Below are 16550 nucleotides of genomic sequence, written 5' to 3'. Positions count from 1 at the left end.
ACAGTGCAGCATCTTGGACAGACTTCAGATCTAAAATAAAAAATAATGGGGCTGAGAATACAGTTCATCCACAAAAGAAAATAACAGAGGTGCTACTGTTACCCTCGAAGTTCATGAATTCATTCAACAAACAAGTACTGCATTCTACTATACACCAAGCACTGGGTTAAGAAATGGAGAATATGGAGAGGACAAAGAGGGACAGAGCTTTGGCCTCCCAGAGCTTGCTTTGTTTAAAACCATTACATTAACCAAATTCTTCCCAGTACTATCAGAGATTTAAGGGATGCTGACAAAGAACCAAGGACAAGAGAGGCTTCCTGAGGATATGAACTTAGTAGTCTTTCACATATAGATGAAAGAGGGTGGTAGAAGACAAATAAAGAGCATGAAAATCAGGCCTGTGAGTCTTTGTTTGTGGTAATATCTTGGGGGATTTTAAAAGATTCCAGAAAAGAGAAATGGAATTGATTGATGCCTCAGGCTGTATTCATTTCCAGCCCCTTTTTGGTGGTTCAGTGCCCTCCAAGAAAAGCTTTCACTCTGGCCAAGCTGCTCCCTTCACCCTAATACCACCGGAGAGCACAGCTACTCAAAGAGTGGTCCATGAACCAGACAAATGGCCATCACCTGGGAGCTTGTTAGTAATGCAGAATATTGAACATCATTTGGCCTTTTGAATCAGAATCTGATTTTAAAAGGATCCCCAGATGATCCTGTGCAAGTTAAGGCTTGAGAAGCCCTGAGCTAGGAAGTCTTGATTTCCTTAAATTATGAAAACCTCAATTTATAAGAGAAGTATTTCAAAATATTCTTTTTTGATCTCATTGACCTCCCATGGATGGTAACTATGAGACTCTTGGAAAGTTTTATGATGGGGAATATGTCTCTCTGAAAGTTTGTGTTCAAAAAGTTTCCTGGTGTTTTTTGTTGTTGTTGTTGTTTGTTTGTTTGTTTGTTTGTTTGTTTTACCAACAAAAGAACTCCGCAGCATCAAGTTTATTTATTTATTTTTTTAAAAGATCAAATACTCAGACTTCAAGCTTGAAGAAGTGAACCAAAGCAGAGCCCCTTGGAAGTAGTTCTGCCTCTATTACTACCTTCTAAGAGGACAACAAAGGTGGCAAGCACCAGAGAGAAAAGAGCTCAGATCTCAGGAGCAAGACACTGGAACTTTAGACCTGCATCTGCGGCACCAAATATGACTTGGATAAATCACTTCACTTGTCCAAGTCTGTCAATGAGCGGAAGCAATGAAACTAGGTGAGGTCTGAAGTTATTTCCAAGGCAAAGATTCTGGATAAGTTGAAATGATGTGTTTTATCATTGCTGCTGCTTCTTTTCTACACTGTGCTAAATGATCACAGTTTAGGGCAGGGGAGGAACTCATTGATGGGTAGGCTATCAGATGTTCAGGTATTACAATGAGGTGCCCCCAGCCAAGTTGTTCCACCTTCCCCAGCCCCTCAGTTTTCTCCTGCCTCTTAAAGCACGAAGTACTGGTTTTATAGATGCATGTGACAGCTCCCCACCAGGCCACTGCAAGCAGGGTTCAATTATAATCTGTATACATCTGCATAGGATCTCCTGTAGACTGTGGTTCTGTGCCCCTCTTTGGGAGAGGAGAGAAGTGCCATTTAGGTACCCTTGCCAGACTGGCCTACCCTCATTTCTGTGGGACTGCAGCCTCTTCCTGCCCACAACCCTGAGGGACAAGAAGTGGCACCCAGCTTACATGGCACCCTGGAAATGGCAGAGACTCAGCAAACCTGGGCATAAAGGAAACACCTCTGGGTTCCAAAGATGGAGAAAGAAGGACAGGTGCCAACCAGCATGTGGGGAATTCACTAAGGAATTTGGCTCACGATGATCTTGCCGTAAAAGGGGGGGAAGCACCATGATATGAATGTTTAGCTTTAAGATATTTAACATGTTTGAGGTTGAACATGTTCAATAGGTTGTGTAAATTGTGGTGGTACAAAGTTCAGTTTGGTCAAAACAATACTTAATTCTTAAAAATTATCATAGATAGTCACCTTAATGAAGATGTGCACCCTCAAACTGATAACAACTAGACCCTCCTTCCTGTAGGTGGCCCTTGAGAGTAAAGGGCTCATCTGAGCCTCTTCCCTCATGTGAAATAGTCTAAAGGAGTCCAGCCAATGGGAACTGACCACATCTGATGAGGGAGACAGCAAATTAGGCAGTTCTAAGAGGAAAGAACACCAGAGCTTGGCCAAGAGATAGCAGGCATCCTGCTTGCTCACATGATACTCCATACCTAATTAACATCTCTTCCCAAAGTAAGTGACTCAAAAAGGAATCCAGCTGCACTCATGCCACAACCCAGCCAAATCTGTCAAAGGGAGATTTCTAGGGATGTGAAAGAGTTTAAAATTAATTAATTTAATTTTTTAAATTATACACAGGGTATTATCAAGAATTTGAAAAAAATCAGAATTTGCTTTTACTTTTTTTTTCTTTCAGTGTTAAGCAGGTGCTCTACCACTGAGATACCTTCACAGTCCATGGAAAAAACAGCTTTTAAATCCCTCTGTCCATCCCTGAAGCCACCTGAACCAGAGGGGACCAACCCACTCACCTGTGTACCTCTGGAGGCTCCCTCTGGATTTTGGAGCTCGCCTCCACCACCTCTTTGGCAACTTTACCACTGTGAAAGACAAAAATACAGGTATGTGCAGATGCTCAGAGGAAGAGAGAACACATATTACTTTTTTTTTTTTTTAAATTTCACAGTGGTCTGAGACAATTCTAAGTATTCGCTCCTTCTCTTATTCTACAAAGGGAACCTAGTATGGAGGTCAAGGGTCTTTTGGGAGCATAAGAGCTCAATGAAGTGGAAATGAATGAAAGAGCATAAATCTAAATGGACTTATTTTTGAGCAAATCATGCAAATGTAAATAGCCAACCCCACTCCAACCCCACCAACTGCAATGGGATCAATGATACCCACCTATATCGAAATCTACTTCCTTTAAAAAATATCTTGCTGCTTGACACTGTCTTGATCTGACTGGATTTTGCATACCTTTAAGAAAAAGCAAGGCAGAGTGGGTAATGACATTGAAAATTCCAAGTAGGACATTACTGTAGAACTGTGGTAATCAGATATTTTGACAGCAAGAAACACATTTTATATTGTGACTCAGCATGCACAAATAGGAACTGAAAGAAAAGTTTTACCAAAAAAAATACTTTTTCTTGTATTAAATCTGATGCCATCACTGATATCCTCCAATGCCATTTCCCTTCATTCTTTTTGAACTCTGGTCATGGCCCATATGTTTGATTTTATAATCCCTTAGTAGCTAATGGCCTACAAAACGAACTAGGCAATATTGATGATCAAAAGGGATTCTGTCTCAATATTGCAACAGAAAACAGCTTTCTGGCACAAAGACTGTGTCAATACTGCAACAGAATATTGCAATATTGCAACAGAAAACAGCTTTCTGGCAACAAAAACCATTCTGTGCTACAAAGAACTCTCTGCACACTGCCCAAGCAGGAACAAGGGGCCATGTCACCACAAGCATGGTCACTGGCTTCTGTTTCACCATGACCCAGTGCCCTTTCAAAGACTCCACTCCAGCAGATGACTAAGATACACGAGGGACAAGAAGCCCAGACAAGCACTGACTCAGCACCTCTGAGCCACACTCATAAAAAAGAACAGAACAACACTCAAAAACAGCCAAGAACATGGACTGTCCTGAGGCTGAACATAGGGCCCTAAAATTGCTCTGACAGCTGGGGATACCTCTGCAGAGGTCCTTTAAGCCTTATGTAATTAATCCAAAAGGTCTCCCAGAGTTTGGGATGATTTAAAATATCAATAGTCACAAAAAAATCTCTAAAACACATACAAAACAAATATGTTCTATAGGATTCTGAGTAAACACACACACAAAGCCAGGGCTATGGCTAGAAGTTTCTAGGCAGGCAGTAGTCGCCACTTGTGAGCCTCCTGAAGCTTCACTCATTGGCTCGTGAGTACTGACCCTGCTTGATCTGTGCACCAAGCTAAGCACAGGGAAGACACATGCTCTCTGCATTCATGGGGTGCAAGATCTAGAGGAGAAATGAATTTAAATCTAGTAGCCATGTAAATAAATGTAAATGACAAGCTGTTTGGCTTGCTATGAAGGAAAAGTTAGAATGACAACATGTGGGAGAAGGACTGATCTGCTCTGGGGGACCAGGGAAGGTGTTCAAAGAAAAGGACACTAGAGCAGAGATTCAGGGGCTAGAAGGTGTTAACCTGGGGACTGTGGTGGTTGGTGGTGGGTGCCTGGCAGAAGGAAGAAAGCTCAAAAGCCCTCGGCCTAAGCATTTGCAGAACTAAGAAGACCTAGTATATTTCCCCAAGTTATTACTACACACTTTCTTTCTTTCTCCTCTCTCTCTCTTCTCTCCTCCCACCCTCTCTCTCTCTCTCTTCCCCCCCCCCACAATTTTCTAATGAAAAAAGAAAAGTGAATGTACAGATGAATGAATGGAAAAAGAGAGAGAGAGAGTCCAATTTTGCAGGACCAGACCTTAAGTCATCCTTGTTAAGGAATTAGGACATTATTCAAAGAACAATAGAAAACCACAGTAACAATCTTTTGCAAAAACAAACAAACAGCAACAACAAAAAAAAACCCTTGCCCTTTCCTCTCTCCCCCTCTATCCTGAGATCCATACTTTGGATGGTCCTGATAGGACACGAGACCACACCCAACTGAGAGGATAAAAAGGCCCATTAAAACACATTTAGATGGTCCAAGCTGGGTCCTCTGGCTTCTGTGAGGACATACCTGCTCCAAGTCCATCTGCACCACCTCCATCTCTACTCCCACCTTCTCTATTGAAGCCCAAGGGAAGGACAGTTGCTGTCCCCATCTCCTCTTGGCATGGCTGTTATTCCCATACCCTCAGAGGTGGCAGAAGGAGAAAGCCTTTAAGAAACCACTTTATTATTTTTAAAATTTTTAAATTCTATGACCCTAAGGATCTTGAGGCAAAGTGGTCTGCTAAAAAGTAAATGATTCAGAGCCTTAAATGGGTTTTGGAAATTTAAACTCAACACTGCCCATTTTATAGAAGTGACCCCTAAAGTTAGCACACTAGTCAATCTCCCAGCTATCCCTATAGGGGCCTGCTGGGAGAGGTGGCAGCTACCTTGACACCCATTCAGCCTTAGCTCTGTCTTTTCCAGGCCCTGTGAGGAGGCCACGACCTTCCTCTTAGGCCTAGGATGGCCTCTTGTAGGGAGGCTGTGGCTACGCACTGCCTCTCCAGAAAACCCTCAGAGCAACGCAGGAAAAGCAAGTTAAAAGATGCATTTCACAGAGAAGGCCAACGGCTGTCTACTCAGGATGAGAGGAGAGGAAAAAGCATTGGCTTCTTCCCAGCAGCTGATTCTCCTGGATGACTATTTGTGTCATTCAATTTGCTGGAGAGAGTCACCATCAATTCTCTGCCCTCTCAAATGTCCGGGCAGGCTCCTGGGATGCCTCAGTTGATATCTTCAATGGAATTTAATGGGAGTTTAATCTAAGAGCTCAAACAACATAAACCCACCAGGAATTGGAAAACAAATACCACAGGAAAGAGGGGAATGAATAGGGGAACAAGAAAGGTGAAATGGTGAGTGGAGAAGCTAAACAAACCCAATATGCTAACTCCCAAACATGACGGGGGCAAAAGCCCCACTTGGAGCAAGTCTTAGAAACAGAGGTTCTCCAGCTTGATCGTTCGTGATTGTGATTCAGTAGGTCTGGAGAGGAATTTGTGTTTTAATCAAATATCCCAAGGTGATTCCAAGACAGCCCACTTGCATTTGAGAACCTCTGCCTCCCCAGACTCCCCTCAGATAACCCAAGAGATGAATTTCACCTGAAAAAACAATAGCCCAGAACCTTGGTCACATCATGTAGCTTTCCTAAGCCTCGGTTTCTCCAGGTATTTCTAAAGGAAGAGGGTATCACAGTACCTACTTCATAGTGCTCTGAGGAGGGGTACATGAGATTCAATTATTTGAAAGTGCATAGCAGGTATCATGTCGTCATGTGATAGTTTTCCTCCCTTCCTTTCCACCTGCCTTCACTCTTTTCCTCCATAATACTACTCTCTAAACCTCTGCAGGGTAAGAAGCTACCAAAGCCAATCCCCCAAATCCCCAGAGGGAACCACCTTGTAAACACTGAAAATAAAGAGCCCTAACTCCAGCCTACATGTTCCAGGCCCTCTGTCTACCAGATTCTACCATCACCAGCAAGCCCAGGGAAAGAGCCTCTTCCCACCCAGTGCAGTGGAATGAATCAGGCTATGGGGCCTGCTGGGAGAGGTGGCAGTTGGAACAGCAGCTCACTTTCCTTCAGCTTTCTGCCTTCTTTTCTGTCTACCCTCTCTCACTTCCACCCCCAACTCTCCATCAAAATCTCAAGCCAGAAGCATAACTAAGCTGAAGCATCTGACCTTACAGGGAAACCCAGGTAGTCTCTGCAGGACTGACCTCCCTGGGCCCTGGTCTCCAATTTCTCCCCTGGTACCTGCTACTCCAGGGGCTGGGGATGGAAGTCAGTGTTGGATGCTAGGATACTGGTTGATATTCCAAGAAGCCACCTCTAAAATTAACAACACATTTCCCATTTTTCCAATGTTTCCCATGGTTTAGGAGTAATAATAACAACATTTGTTATTATTGAACCCTTATTGTGGGCCATGCTCCATCCAAAGTACCTTAAACATATTAATTTGTTTTATCCTCATAGCTCTCCCCCAGGAGGAAGCAGACCACATTAAGGAGACTGAGGCACAGAAAGATTACCTATGGTCACATGATAAAAGCTGAGGAACCAGGCTGCAAACTCAGATCTGTCTGATTTTAGTATTTTAAAAATCAGGCTGAGCCAGACAGGCTCTGAAACTCTAGTGAGCATCAGAATCACCCTTTTCCAAGCACAAGTTTCTGATTGAATAAGTCTGAGGCAGACCCCAGAAGTCTGCATTTCAAACAAGTTCCTGGAGGTGCTAGTGCTGACCCAGGGATCCTCTTTGTAAAACCCCCAGATTACAGCAGAGTTTTCAACCTACAGATACACATTAGCACCATCTGGGATGCCATTATCACCACCGAAGCCAGAGCCCTCATCCAGATTCACACTGTTCAAAATAACACCTGTATTGAGGTTCAATCCATACACCAAAAAGCTCACCCTTTTAGATTGTACACTTTGGTGCGTTTTAATGTAATTCACACACCTGAAAATAGGATCAAAAATTAATCATCACCATCAAATACTAAAACATTTTGATCAAAATGAACCCCTCTGTGACCACTGGCAGTCATTCTTGTTTCCTCTCCTTACATCTCCCACCCTTAGCCCTAGGCAACCAGTCTTCTACTTTCTGTCTCCGTCCATCTGCCTATTCTTGGCATTTCATACCAATAGAATCATATAATATATAATATTTGTAAAATGGCTTCCTTCACTTCGAATAAGGTTTCCAAGGTTCATTCATGTTATACCATGTATCTGTATTTAATTTCTTTTTATGGCCGAATAATATTCTATTGTGTGGATATGCCACATTTTGTTCTTGCTTTCTCCACTCCTCTGACCCCTTCCTCAGTAAATACCTGACCCCGCCTCCAGCTCTGACCACCCGGCACTATGTGTTTTAATGGTTTCATCTGGCACAGCAAAACCCTGATCTTATTTCCTGGGGAGGGGGGTTTGTTCCTTTTGTTTGGTCATTTGAACATTTGGGTTGTTTCCACTTTGTTCACCTATTATGAATAATGTTACTATGAACATTTATATACAAGTTTTGGTAAAAACTTAGATTATGATTCTAGTAGGGTCGGATCCAAGGATCCAGCCATTGGTGTCTTTTAAAAGTTCCCCCTGGTAGTTCTAATGAGTAGTCATGAGTGAGAACCTCCAGTTAAAACTTTATTACTTAAATATGTAGTCTGTGGACCTGCATTTATAGTATTATAGCATCACCTGGAAACCGTATTCTCCATTTTAACAAGATCTCCTGGTGATTCAGGTGCTTGATAAAGTGGGCGAGGTACCAATGGAGGAAGCTATTCTGGGATCAATCTATCCTTTCTTATATTATGGTTCCTCTAGCACCCCAAATTCCCAATGAGAAATTAGGGACTGCCTTTATCCCCTGCATGTAATTCCATATTAAATGGGGACAGGGAGTATCATTTGTGCTTCCACTGGGCCTCGGTGCCTAGCACTGAAGACACCAGAGAGCTACTGACTCCTTTAAAGCATCAGATGTCCTTTCAATGAACCAGTAACTGGTAACACTGAGCTCCAGCCACCTGGAGCTAGTGGCACCTAGACAACACATGGTATAAAAGAAGCTCTTAAATGGTGACTAAGTCTGTGCTGGGGATCCCTGGGATCCAGAGTAAACAGGAAAGTCAGGGTTTCTGCTTCTGGGCTCTGTTCCCAGGCAGCAGATCTCAGAGCCAGAATTTTCAAACTGGATCGGTGGCCCCAAGCCAGCTGACAACCAGCAGCACATTCATGTCTTTAAGTACCCTGGGGAATTCCTAGGCAGCAACCATCAGGAATCCCTGTTCCCATGGCAGGTGGAGTAAAAATGGAAAGAGAAATCCATTCCCAACCCAGGAAACAAGATCAGGGGCCTTGCTCTGCCAGCTGTGCCAGTCACACAGACTTGGAGGCGTGGCCAGCACCTCTGTCTTTCTGGACAAGGGCTGGAGTTGCATTGGAAGCAGGCACCACCCCTGAGGTGGTTCACAGAACCAGAGCCCTGTGGAGTCAAGGGGACTGGGCTCTGTATCCAATTGGTGCTCAGATACTTTCATCATTTCAGAGGGACCATAATAATGGTCATATCAGCACCTGCCATTTATCCACGGTTTTTGTGCCTAGCAGCACCGAACATTGCAAGGCAGGTTATTACTATTGAATTTGATAGATGAAAAGTAAAGACAAGGCTCAACAGTTTTAGGGATTTGTTCCAGGTCACACTGCTGGTAACAGGATCAAGATTCAAACCCAAGCCTGTTTCTTTCAAAGCATACACTTATTATGCTTTGCCACAGGAAAGCATGCAAATGCACACCTGAGTTCCAGTCCCCTACAGATTAAGACTGAAGGCAGCAAGCACTTCAGAGCCTTGCCCAAGGTCGCACAGCTGGAGAACAAGCAATATCTTCCCTTCTTCCTAAGAACAAGGAAGATTATGTGATCATGGAGGAAAAGCAAAACGTTATAGAAAATCTCAGATCAGCACAAATGCTCAGGTTTTAGAAGTCCTAATGAGAAAGGCGGGGTAGCATGGCCTAAAAAAGATACAAGGACTCGGTCAGTGGCACACAGTCTGTCATGTGTGCTGACAGGTAAACTCTCTGGTCTTCTGAAGCATCAACAAATGTCTGGAAGGGATTTCTTGGACTGTCTGGTTGGTCCTGTTAGTGACAGAATGGTCAGACTGGCCTCCATGCTGCCTGGCTGCTACTTCACCTACCCCAAAGTGTACAAAACAGATTCCCTGGACTGCACTTTTTTCCTCCCTATATCCTCTCTTTTCAACACCACTTTGCCTTTACTTCATTCCATCTGTCAGCTGGTTTTTCCATACATGATGAAACAACATGTGTGAAAATAATGAATTAATGTCTCTAAATTATTCTTTGATAGGGAATTCTTTGATAGGACCCTATGATTTCACTATGATTCCAAGATGGTGCCAAAGTCCCTCCCAGTAAGACTCACTGAGAAGGCTCTGAAAGAAAGCTTCTACTCCTCCCTCACACAGGATGCCTGTGAATCATCAAGAGTGGCACCATACCTACACCACATCCCTTTTTCATGATGGTGGAGCCTCCATATCTGGCCCAAGTTCTCCTGGCTCTTCATTTCCCCACATGCTATGTCATCTACCCTCTGCTCAGTCTTGTGTAGCCACTCCTCTTGCTAAAATGTGTCTTCTATTCCCTGCCTTGGTCCCTCACCTGGGCCAGGATGTCCTTCCTCCACTTGAGGAGATCTTCAACCCCTTAGAAGCCCCAGCAGCAAAACTCATGCTCTCCTCGGAAGTCCCCCTGTCATTTTATTTGCAGTCCCCTTTTGATCTCTACCATGAAATTAAAATGTCCTAAAGACAGGAACCATGCCTTATCAATTTGACCCAATAAATACATTTTCACTGCCTGGAGTCTTCAGGAAATACCCAGAAAAGAAGAACCTAGTTTCAAGACTCAGAGAGATTTTATATATATATATATATATATATATAATAAAAGAGTGCTATATCTATCTTGTCTTTGCCTTATGTCTTGACTACATTTCTACATTTATCAACTTCTTCACTTACAATAAAACATTAATTCAAATAGCTAACTCAATGTTTTTAAACAGGAAGCAGCCATTCCATCAAAGGAAGAACCGTGTAGTTCCAAAATCTTAAGGCTCCAAAAACTGTCAGTTCCTCAAATGGGTAAATATGGGATTACCCTCTGGCCCAGCAATTCCACTCCAGGTATAAAACCACATAAAAATGTATATGTGGATATTCATTGTAGCATTCTTCATAACAGCTCAAAAGAGAGAGCAACCCAAATGCCCATCAACTGATGAATGGATAAATAAAATGTGCTATACTCATGTAGTACAATATTACTCAGCTATAAAAAGAAAGTACTAACAAATGCTACAACATAAATGAAGCTTGAACATATGCCAAGTGAAAGAAGCCAAGCACAAAAGGTCACATTGTTTATAATTCCATTTTACAAGAATGTCCAGAATAGGTAATCCATGAAAACAGAAAGTAGATCAGTGGTTGTCAAGGGCTGTGAATGCTATTGGATTACAAGGGTTTTGGAGGGGTTGATAAAATTGTACAGGAATTAGATAATGGTGATGATTGATTAACAGTGTGTCTTATACTAAAAAGCACTTAATTGTATCCTTTAAAAGGGTGAATTTTATGGCATGCAAATTATATTCTAACTTTCAAGATATTTTTTAAAAAACAAAACCAAAAAAGACACAACCTCCAATTAAAGACTAAGAGCATCAAACCTTCTGCATTTCCCTTTGTAAACTCTCATAAAGGCAGAGATTTCAAGACATATTGATCTTTTTCTTTAACATTTATTTAGTTGTAAATGAACACACAATATCTTTATATATTTTTATGTGGTGCTGAGGATTGAACCCAATGCCTCACATATGCGAAGCAAGCACTTTACCAATGAGCTACAGGCCCAGCCCTGACATATTGATCTTTCAGAGGCCAAAAGAACTCCATTTCTACCAGTCTCCAAAGACTGCAGGGGGCACAGGAATACCTTGAGGTATTGATGGTTGTGGGAAGATCTACTGATTCTCATCACTTTTCCTGACATTCCTAGAAGCCCAGCATTTTGTGGATTGTCTCATCTAGGGGTTTTCAAATTATTATTCTTGTAGGGTTTGCCCAGTGTGAGGGATGTGAAACGTGGGACTCTCAGTCCTAACTGTGGGGAGATTCCAAGATATCATCCAACTGGTCATCCAAGTTCAAGGAACCATGAACAACAGGTGAAGGATCTTTAATCTCCTATCCAACTCTGGCCCTATCTACAAGCCCAGCTTCTCTACTTTTATCCCTCTACACACTGGGCTTTGGCTACATTTCACTTAAGGAAAAGTAGTCTAGGGCTGAAAACAGATTTACAAATCATTATCCAAGCCATCATTCTCCTGATGGTCCTGCCAGCCACAGCCCAGGAGGTTCAGAGACAGCATTTAAATATAACAAAAAGAGCTGTATTAAAAGAAATGAATATGCAACCATTTGCAAAACTTCAAGGGCATTTTCAGTGAGATGAGTCTAATGAGGAAGGCAGAATCTAATTGTGGAGAAAACTGAGCAAAAGTCACCTGGATGAGCAACAGGGTGGGATGACCTGGTCAGGGAAGATTAGGTCCTTGACTGTGTCCATTACCACTGCTATTCCAGTCAGCAGGTGGGTCTCCTCCATGTGAACCTTTTGAAGTCTGAGAGTCTTATGGGTGGTTTTTGAAGTCCTCCTGTTCAGCCCAACTTTCCATATTCTGAGATTATGAAGGAATTCTACCAGTTAACCTTTGCCTCTCATTTCTATATACTGAGACAAACTCTCTTCCCAAAGTATCCTGTGAGGGCACCATTCAACCCACACTCAGAATAAGCCAGAAGTTCCAGAAAGAATTAATTCTGCCCTCCAGAAAAGTCCTTAACCAAAATGAATGGGGAATTGGTAGATAAACAGCACTGCATATTTGCCCGTTTGCAGGAGCACATTGGGGCCTGTTATATGGTCTCCAATAGTTCCCTAGCAGAGCTGAGCCTGGCTGCCCACAGTAGGCATCTGCTCAGTAATTCACCCTATATTATTTACTTCTCTGTCTCAATTCCATGCTACATCTGTTGGTTTCATCTCAAATAAACTTCTTGCACTAAACTCTATCTCAAGGGCTGTGCTTCTAGGGGAATAGCAAACCAGAAATAGATTCAATTGTGCACAGTTTTCTATGGGAAACAGAGTTCAGAACTCAGTCAGGCCAACAATGGCTAGGAGTCACCCTGAACAATGCGTGAAATTTATAATTCACCTAAATATAACAAAAAGAGCTGCATTAAAAGAAATGAATATGCAACCACTTGCAAAACATCAAGGGCTCCATGAGTGCTTTTAGAACATATGATTAAGTGACTAAAAGCTACTTACTTATAAAAGGCCTGGTTCTCTACCCCGCACTTCCAAAGATGTTTGCAGGCAGCTGGTGTTGAAGTATGGAATGCCAACATGGCTTTTTTCTAATAAAATATAACAAAACAAGAAAGGGCAAGTTAAACACAGTTTATGTTTTTTTCTCCAGGTATTTACCTACTTGTGTCCTGCCTCCTACCACATATATTTGAAATAACTAAATACATTACTATATTCTATAAAGTGTGGTTGGAGTGATATTCCCCTTCCCTAGCCCACCATGGACCTCAATAATCTATCTAAGACCTGATTCTGATACGAAGCAGCTTCACAAACCTTCTCAACACTCCAGGCATCACCTACCTCCCTATGAGATTGGGATTATTTTAAAATTTATTTGCCATCCTTGAATAATTAATTAATTAATTATTTAGTACTTAATTAATAATTAATTAATAATTTAGTACTTAAATTGATAAATAGGGTCAAGAAAATATGCAAACTTTGGAACTAGCCCTAAGGTTCAATGTTTGGTGATGGCCTTCTCCCACATCCATTCTCAGGCAAACTCACAACCTATATTTGGTAGCTCCTTTATTTTAACAATATTGGGACTTACAGACTGCTTACAACACCCAGCCCTGTTGATATTTAGCTCTGTAAGTGTCTTCATGTGTTTCACACAGCCGAATCTTGGCATGAAGAGGGAGGGAGAGGGTCCATCTTTTATTCCTATCTTTATCCTCATCTGTTTTTCACACAGGGCTACATAGTCAGCATTGCTCTCTGATGTTATTCTTAAACATGCAAACCCAAAGTTTATTTGTTCACCTCTAAAATGTTTTCAGCTATAGCTGCCATCATCATTACACTTCAAAGTCACGGTCTTTGGGGGCTACAACGCTCTAGCCAGGTTTTATTCTCGAAGCTCTCTCCTACACATACATGCGCACACATACAGCAACAGGAAGTTAGAAAAACAATGTCTGACCTCCTTCTGGGTGCCCATTACATAAAATGTCTTCCCTTCAAACTTCAATTTGCAGACATCTGGCCTAAGAGAAGAAAGACTCTGAGTGAGAAGGAAAAAAAAATGGCAGCTAACCAAAGTACCTGGCCTTCCCATAGGAATCTGGCTGACTCACATATGCCAAGCAGACTGCAATACAACAAGATATTATCTTATCATTGGTGAAGGTCTAATGAGCAGTGAAAAGCCCCAGGTGAATTATACAGCAATTTTTTTCCCCAAGAGAGGACCCGTGGGCAGCTCAGGATTATTTTTTCCATTTTTTACAGTGAGGCTACATCTTCCTTCCAAGGAGCTCTAGAGTATTAGTGAACATTAACGACCAAAACAACATTAATTGGCCAGCTCACTTTGCAAGGTAGGAAGAATGTGGTTATTTCAGAATCTGTTAATGAGATAATATGGATTCAAGATATCTGACTTTCTAATCCTTCCACATCAATCTTTAAGGAGCACCTAGACCACACTGCAAAATTTTCACTCCTACTCTCCCTGTTTACAAAAGAGTTGCTTTATTACACATTGAAATGGTCAAAATGGTGAGAACAAGTTGATGAATGACAACATACGGCCAGGGTGACTTTAGATTTTATCTCAAGGAGCTATTTGATTAAAACCTGCCTAGAATGTCGGCCCCAAGTCAGCTCCTCAATGAGAAGATAGGTGTAAAGACAGGATTCTATTTTTATTCCTTTGATTTAATTCCTAGGTTAGTGATACATGTCTCTTGTGTTTTTTCTGGGGGAAAAAGAACAGGTAATACTCTCTCTCACTTACCTGAACCTCAGTGGCATGATTCTATTAGCCTCAGGACTTCTTCCCAAACTCCTGTCAAATCCTTCCCTCTTGCAGCATCTTCCCTCTTTAGCACCTGGTTTTCTTTCTAACCCTCTGTACTAGATTAGCATAGGTTACCGAATGTACACTGCATTCCCTACACTGTCTGCTCTTTTCTAAGACCCCCGTTTCTCTAAATAGCTTCCTTGTCCTCTCATTGGCTTCTACTCAATTGACACTTTCAGCCCCCCTCTGTGCCCACTTGTTCTCTTCTTCCACAATTAGCACTCTCAAAACTCTTATTTGCACTTAATACATCACTTAAATTCATTAATCATTTAAATCAATTAATCTGTTTTAACTTAGGTCGAGGATTTGTGAGAGTGACATAGTTTACTGGATTATTAAAAAAAAACACTACTAGGATTAACATAAGAAAATTTTCTTTAGTAACATGTGTGTACAAAGCAGGTCCAAATACATATGCCTAAGAACAAGCCAGGAAGAATGAGATCCACATCAGTACCACAACCAGGAACACCAGAAAGATGCGGACAAGATAGACAAGTCAGAAATGAACCATCTGGAGATTATTTATCTCCATCCCTCAATATGCTCAGAAATAAAACAAAATCAAAAGAAATTACTCTGCATTTGAGATGCACCATATTTTAACCTAACTACTCCAGAGCTCAAGCAATTCAGAAACCTGAGGATCTGACCCTTCTTCCTTCAGTCTTCCTAATCTGCATACCATTCTGAGTGGACATGCCTACTACTTCCAATAGCAACTTCACTGATAATGCTGGAAAACAAATAGTGAGTTCGCACAAAGGATTGGGCAAGAGTGTGAGGCAGAGTGGGAGAAAGTGGTCCCGAGTTGCTCCAAGGAACTGATATGGTATGAGTATGGCTTATCTCTTAAAGTTCCATCTTCTGGAAGTTTGGTCCTCAATGTAGTTGTATTAAAAGGTGGTGAGATCTTTCAGGGATGGAATCTAGTGGGAGGTAACTATGTTATCACCACCCTTGTAAAAGAAGGGATTAATGCTGAACTCACAGAATGGTTTAGGTCTTACAGGAGTGTATTATTTCCCAAGAAAGCTGGTTGTTATAAAAGAGTGAGTCTGGTGCCTCCCCAGTCTCTTGCTTTCACTCTTGCATACAGGCTCTTTGCACTTGCCTACTTATCCTTCTCCCCTACTTCTTTGCCATGTTGTGGCTCATCGAAGAGGTCCTCCCCAGATGCTGGCACCATGATACCTGGGCTTTCCAGTCACCAGAATCATGAGCTAAATAGCTTCTTTTCTTTATGCATTATCCAGCTTCCGGTATTTGTTATAGCAATACAAATAGACTTAAGAGTTAACACCTTTATTTCACCCTGATCCAGCCTGAGTTGCCTCATATAGTCAGATCAGTAGAAGTTTCTGGTGAATATAATGTCTCTTTGAAGGCAAAGCCCCCAAGTCTAGGGATCCTAATGTGACTCCTTAGTTTTATAAATCCACTTAGGGCAATCTAGATTGGGTTTCATTTATGATGAAGTTCCAAGGAAAAGAAATTAATTCTAGACATTCTACCTGAGATGGAAAAAAATTTCAAAGGGAGGAAGTGGGAAAGAAGAAGAAAAAAAGTGGTAAGCCAGTTTTCCAAAGAAGTACTCACCATTTTATCAAGTGGATTCTCTTATTTCCCTGGAATACCACAAAGCCTGCAGCAGTGAATCCTAAAAACGTTGTTGTGCCTGTTGAATCCTAAAAATAGAAATAAAAACCTGTTGGATTGAGGAAGATAAAGTAAATGACAAATGGCATGCTTACTCATTTTTACCCTGGATTAATTTTTGGTCAAGTCCAATGATTGTAGCAATAAACCAAGTTTCTGAGATGAAATTTCTAAGAACAGAACTTTCAAAACTTGGGCAAGGTCCAGGAAGCTGTAGCCTTTTCTTTTTGTAATGGACCTTCTGCCTCACCAGGAACCTTCTGGAAGTATAC

At 41.7% G+C, this 16550-nt stretch overlaps 1 protein-coding gene across 1 annotated transcript in view; it reads right to left on the bottom strand.

Annotated features, from left to right (window-relative positions):
* Frmd3 (FERM domain containing 3) overlaps positions 1–16550 on the bottom strand; it is a 255835-nt gene that overhangs the window by 42556 nt on the left and 196729 nt on the right. Inside the window, exons 8-12 of the mRNA XM_026412474.2 lie at positions 16219–16307; positions 13735–13798; positions 12762–12850; positions 2976–3050; positions 2603–2671 (exon numbers count right to left, since the gene is read on the bottom strand). Coding sequence (XP_026268259.1) covers positions 2603–2671; positions 2976–3050; positions 12762–12850; positions 13735–13798; positions 16219–16307 — 386 coding nt within the window. The remainder of the gene's footprint in view (positions 1–2602; positions 2672–2975; positions 3051–12761; positions 12851–13734; positions 13799–16218; positions 16308–16550) is intronic.

The sequence above is a fragment of the Urocitellus parryii genome, chromosome 4 (assembly GCF_045843805.1).
Source record: "Urocitellus parryii isolate mUroPar1 chromosome 4, mUroPar1.hap1, whole genome shotgun sequence".
NCBI lineage: Eukaryota > Metazoa > Chordata > Mammalia > Rodentia > Sciuridae > Urocitellus > Urocitellus parryii.
The sequence above is the reverse complement of the archived record's forward strand: the minus strand, read 5'-3'. Positions and strand labels throughout refer to the sequence as shown.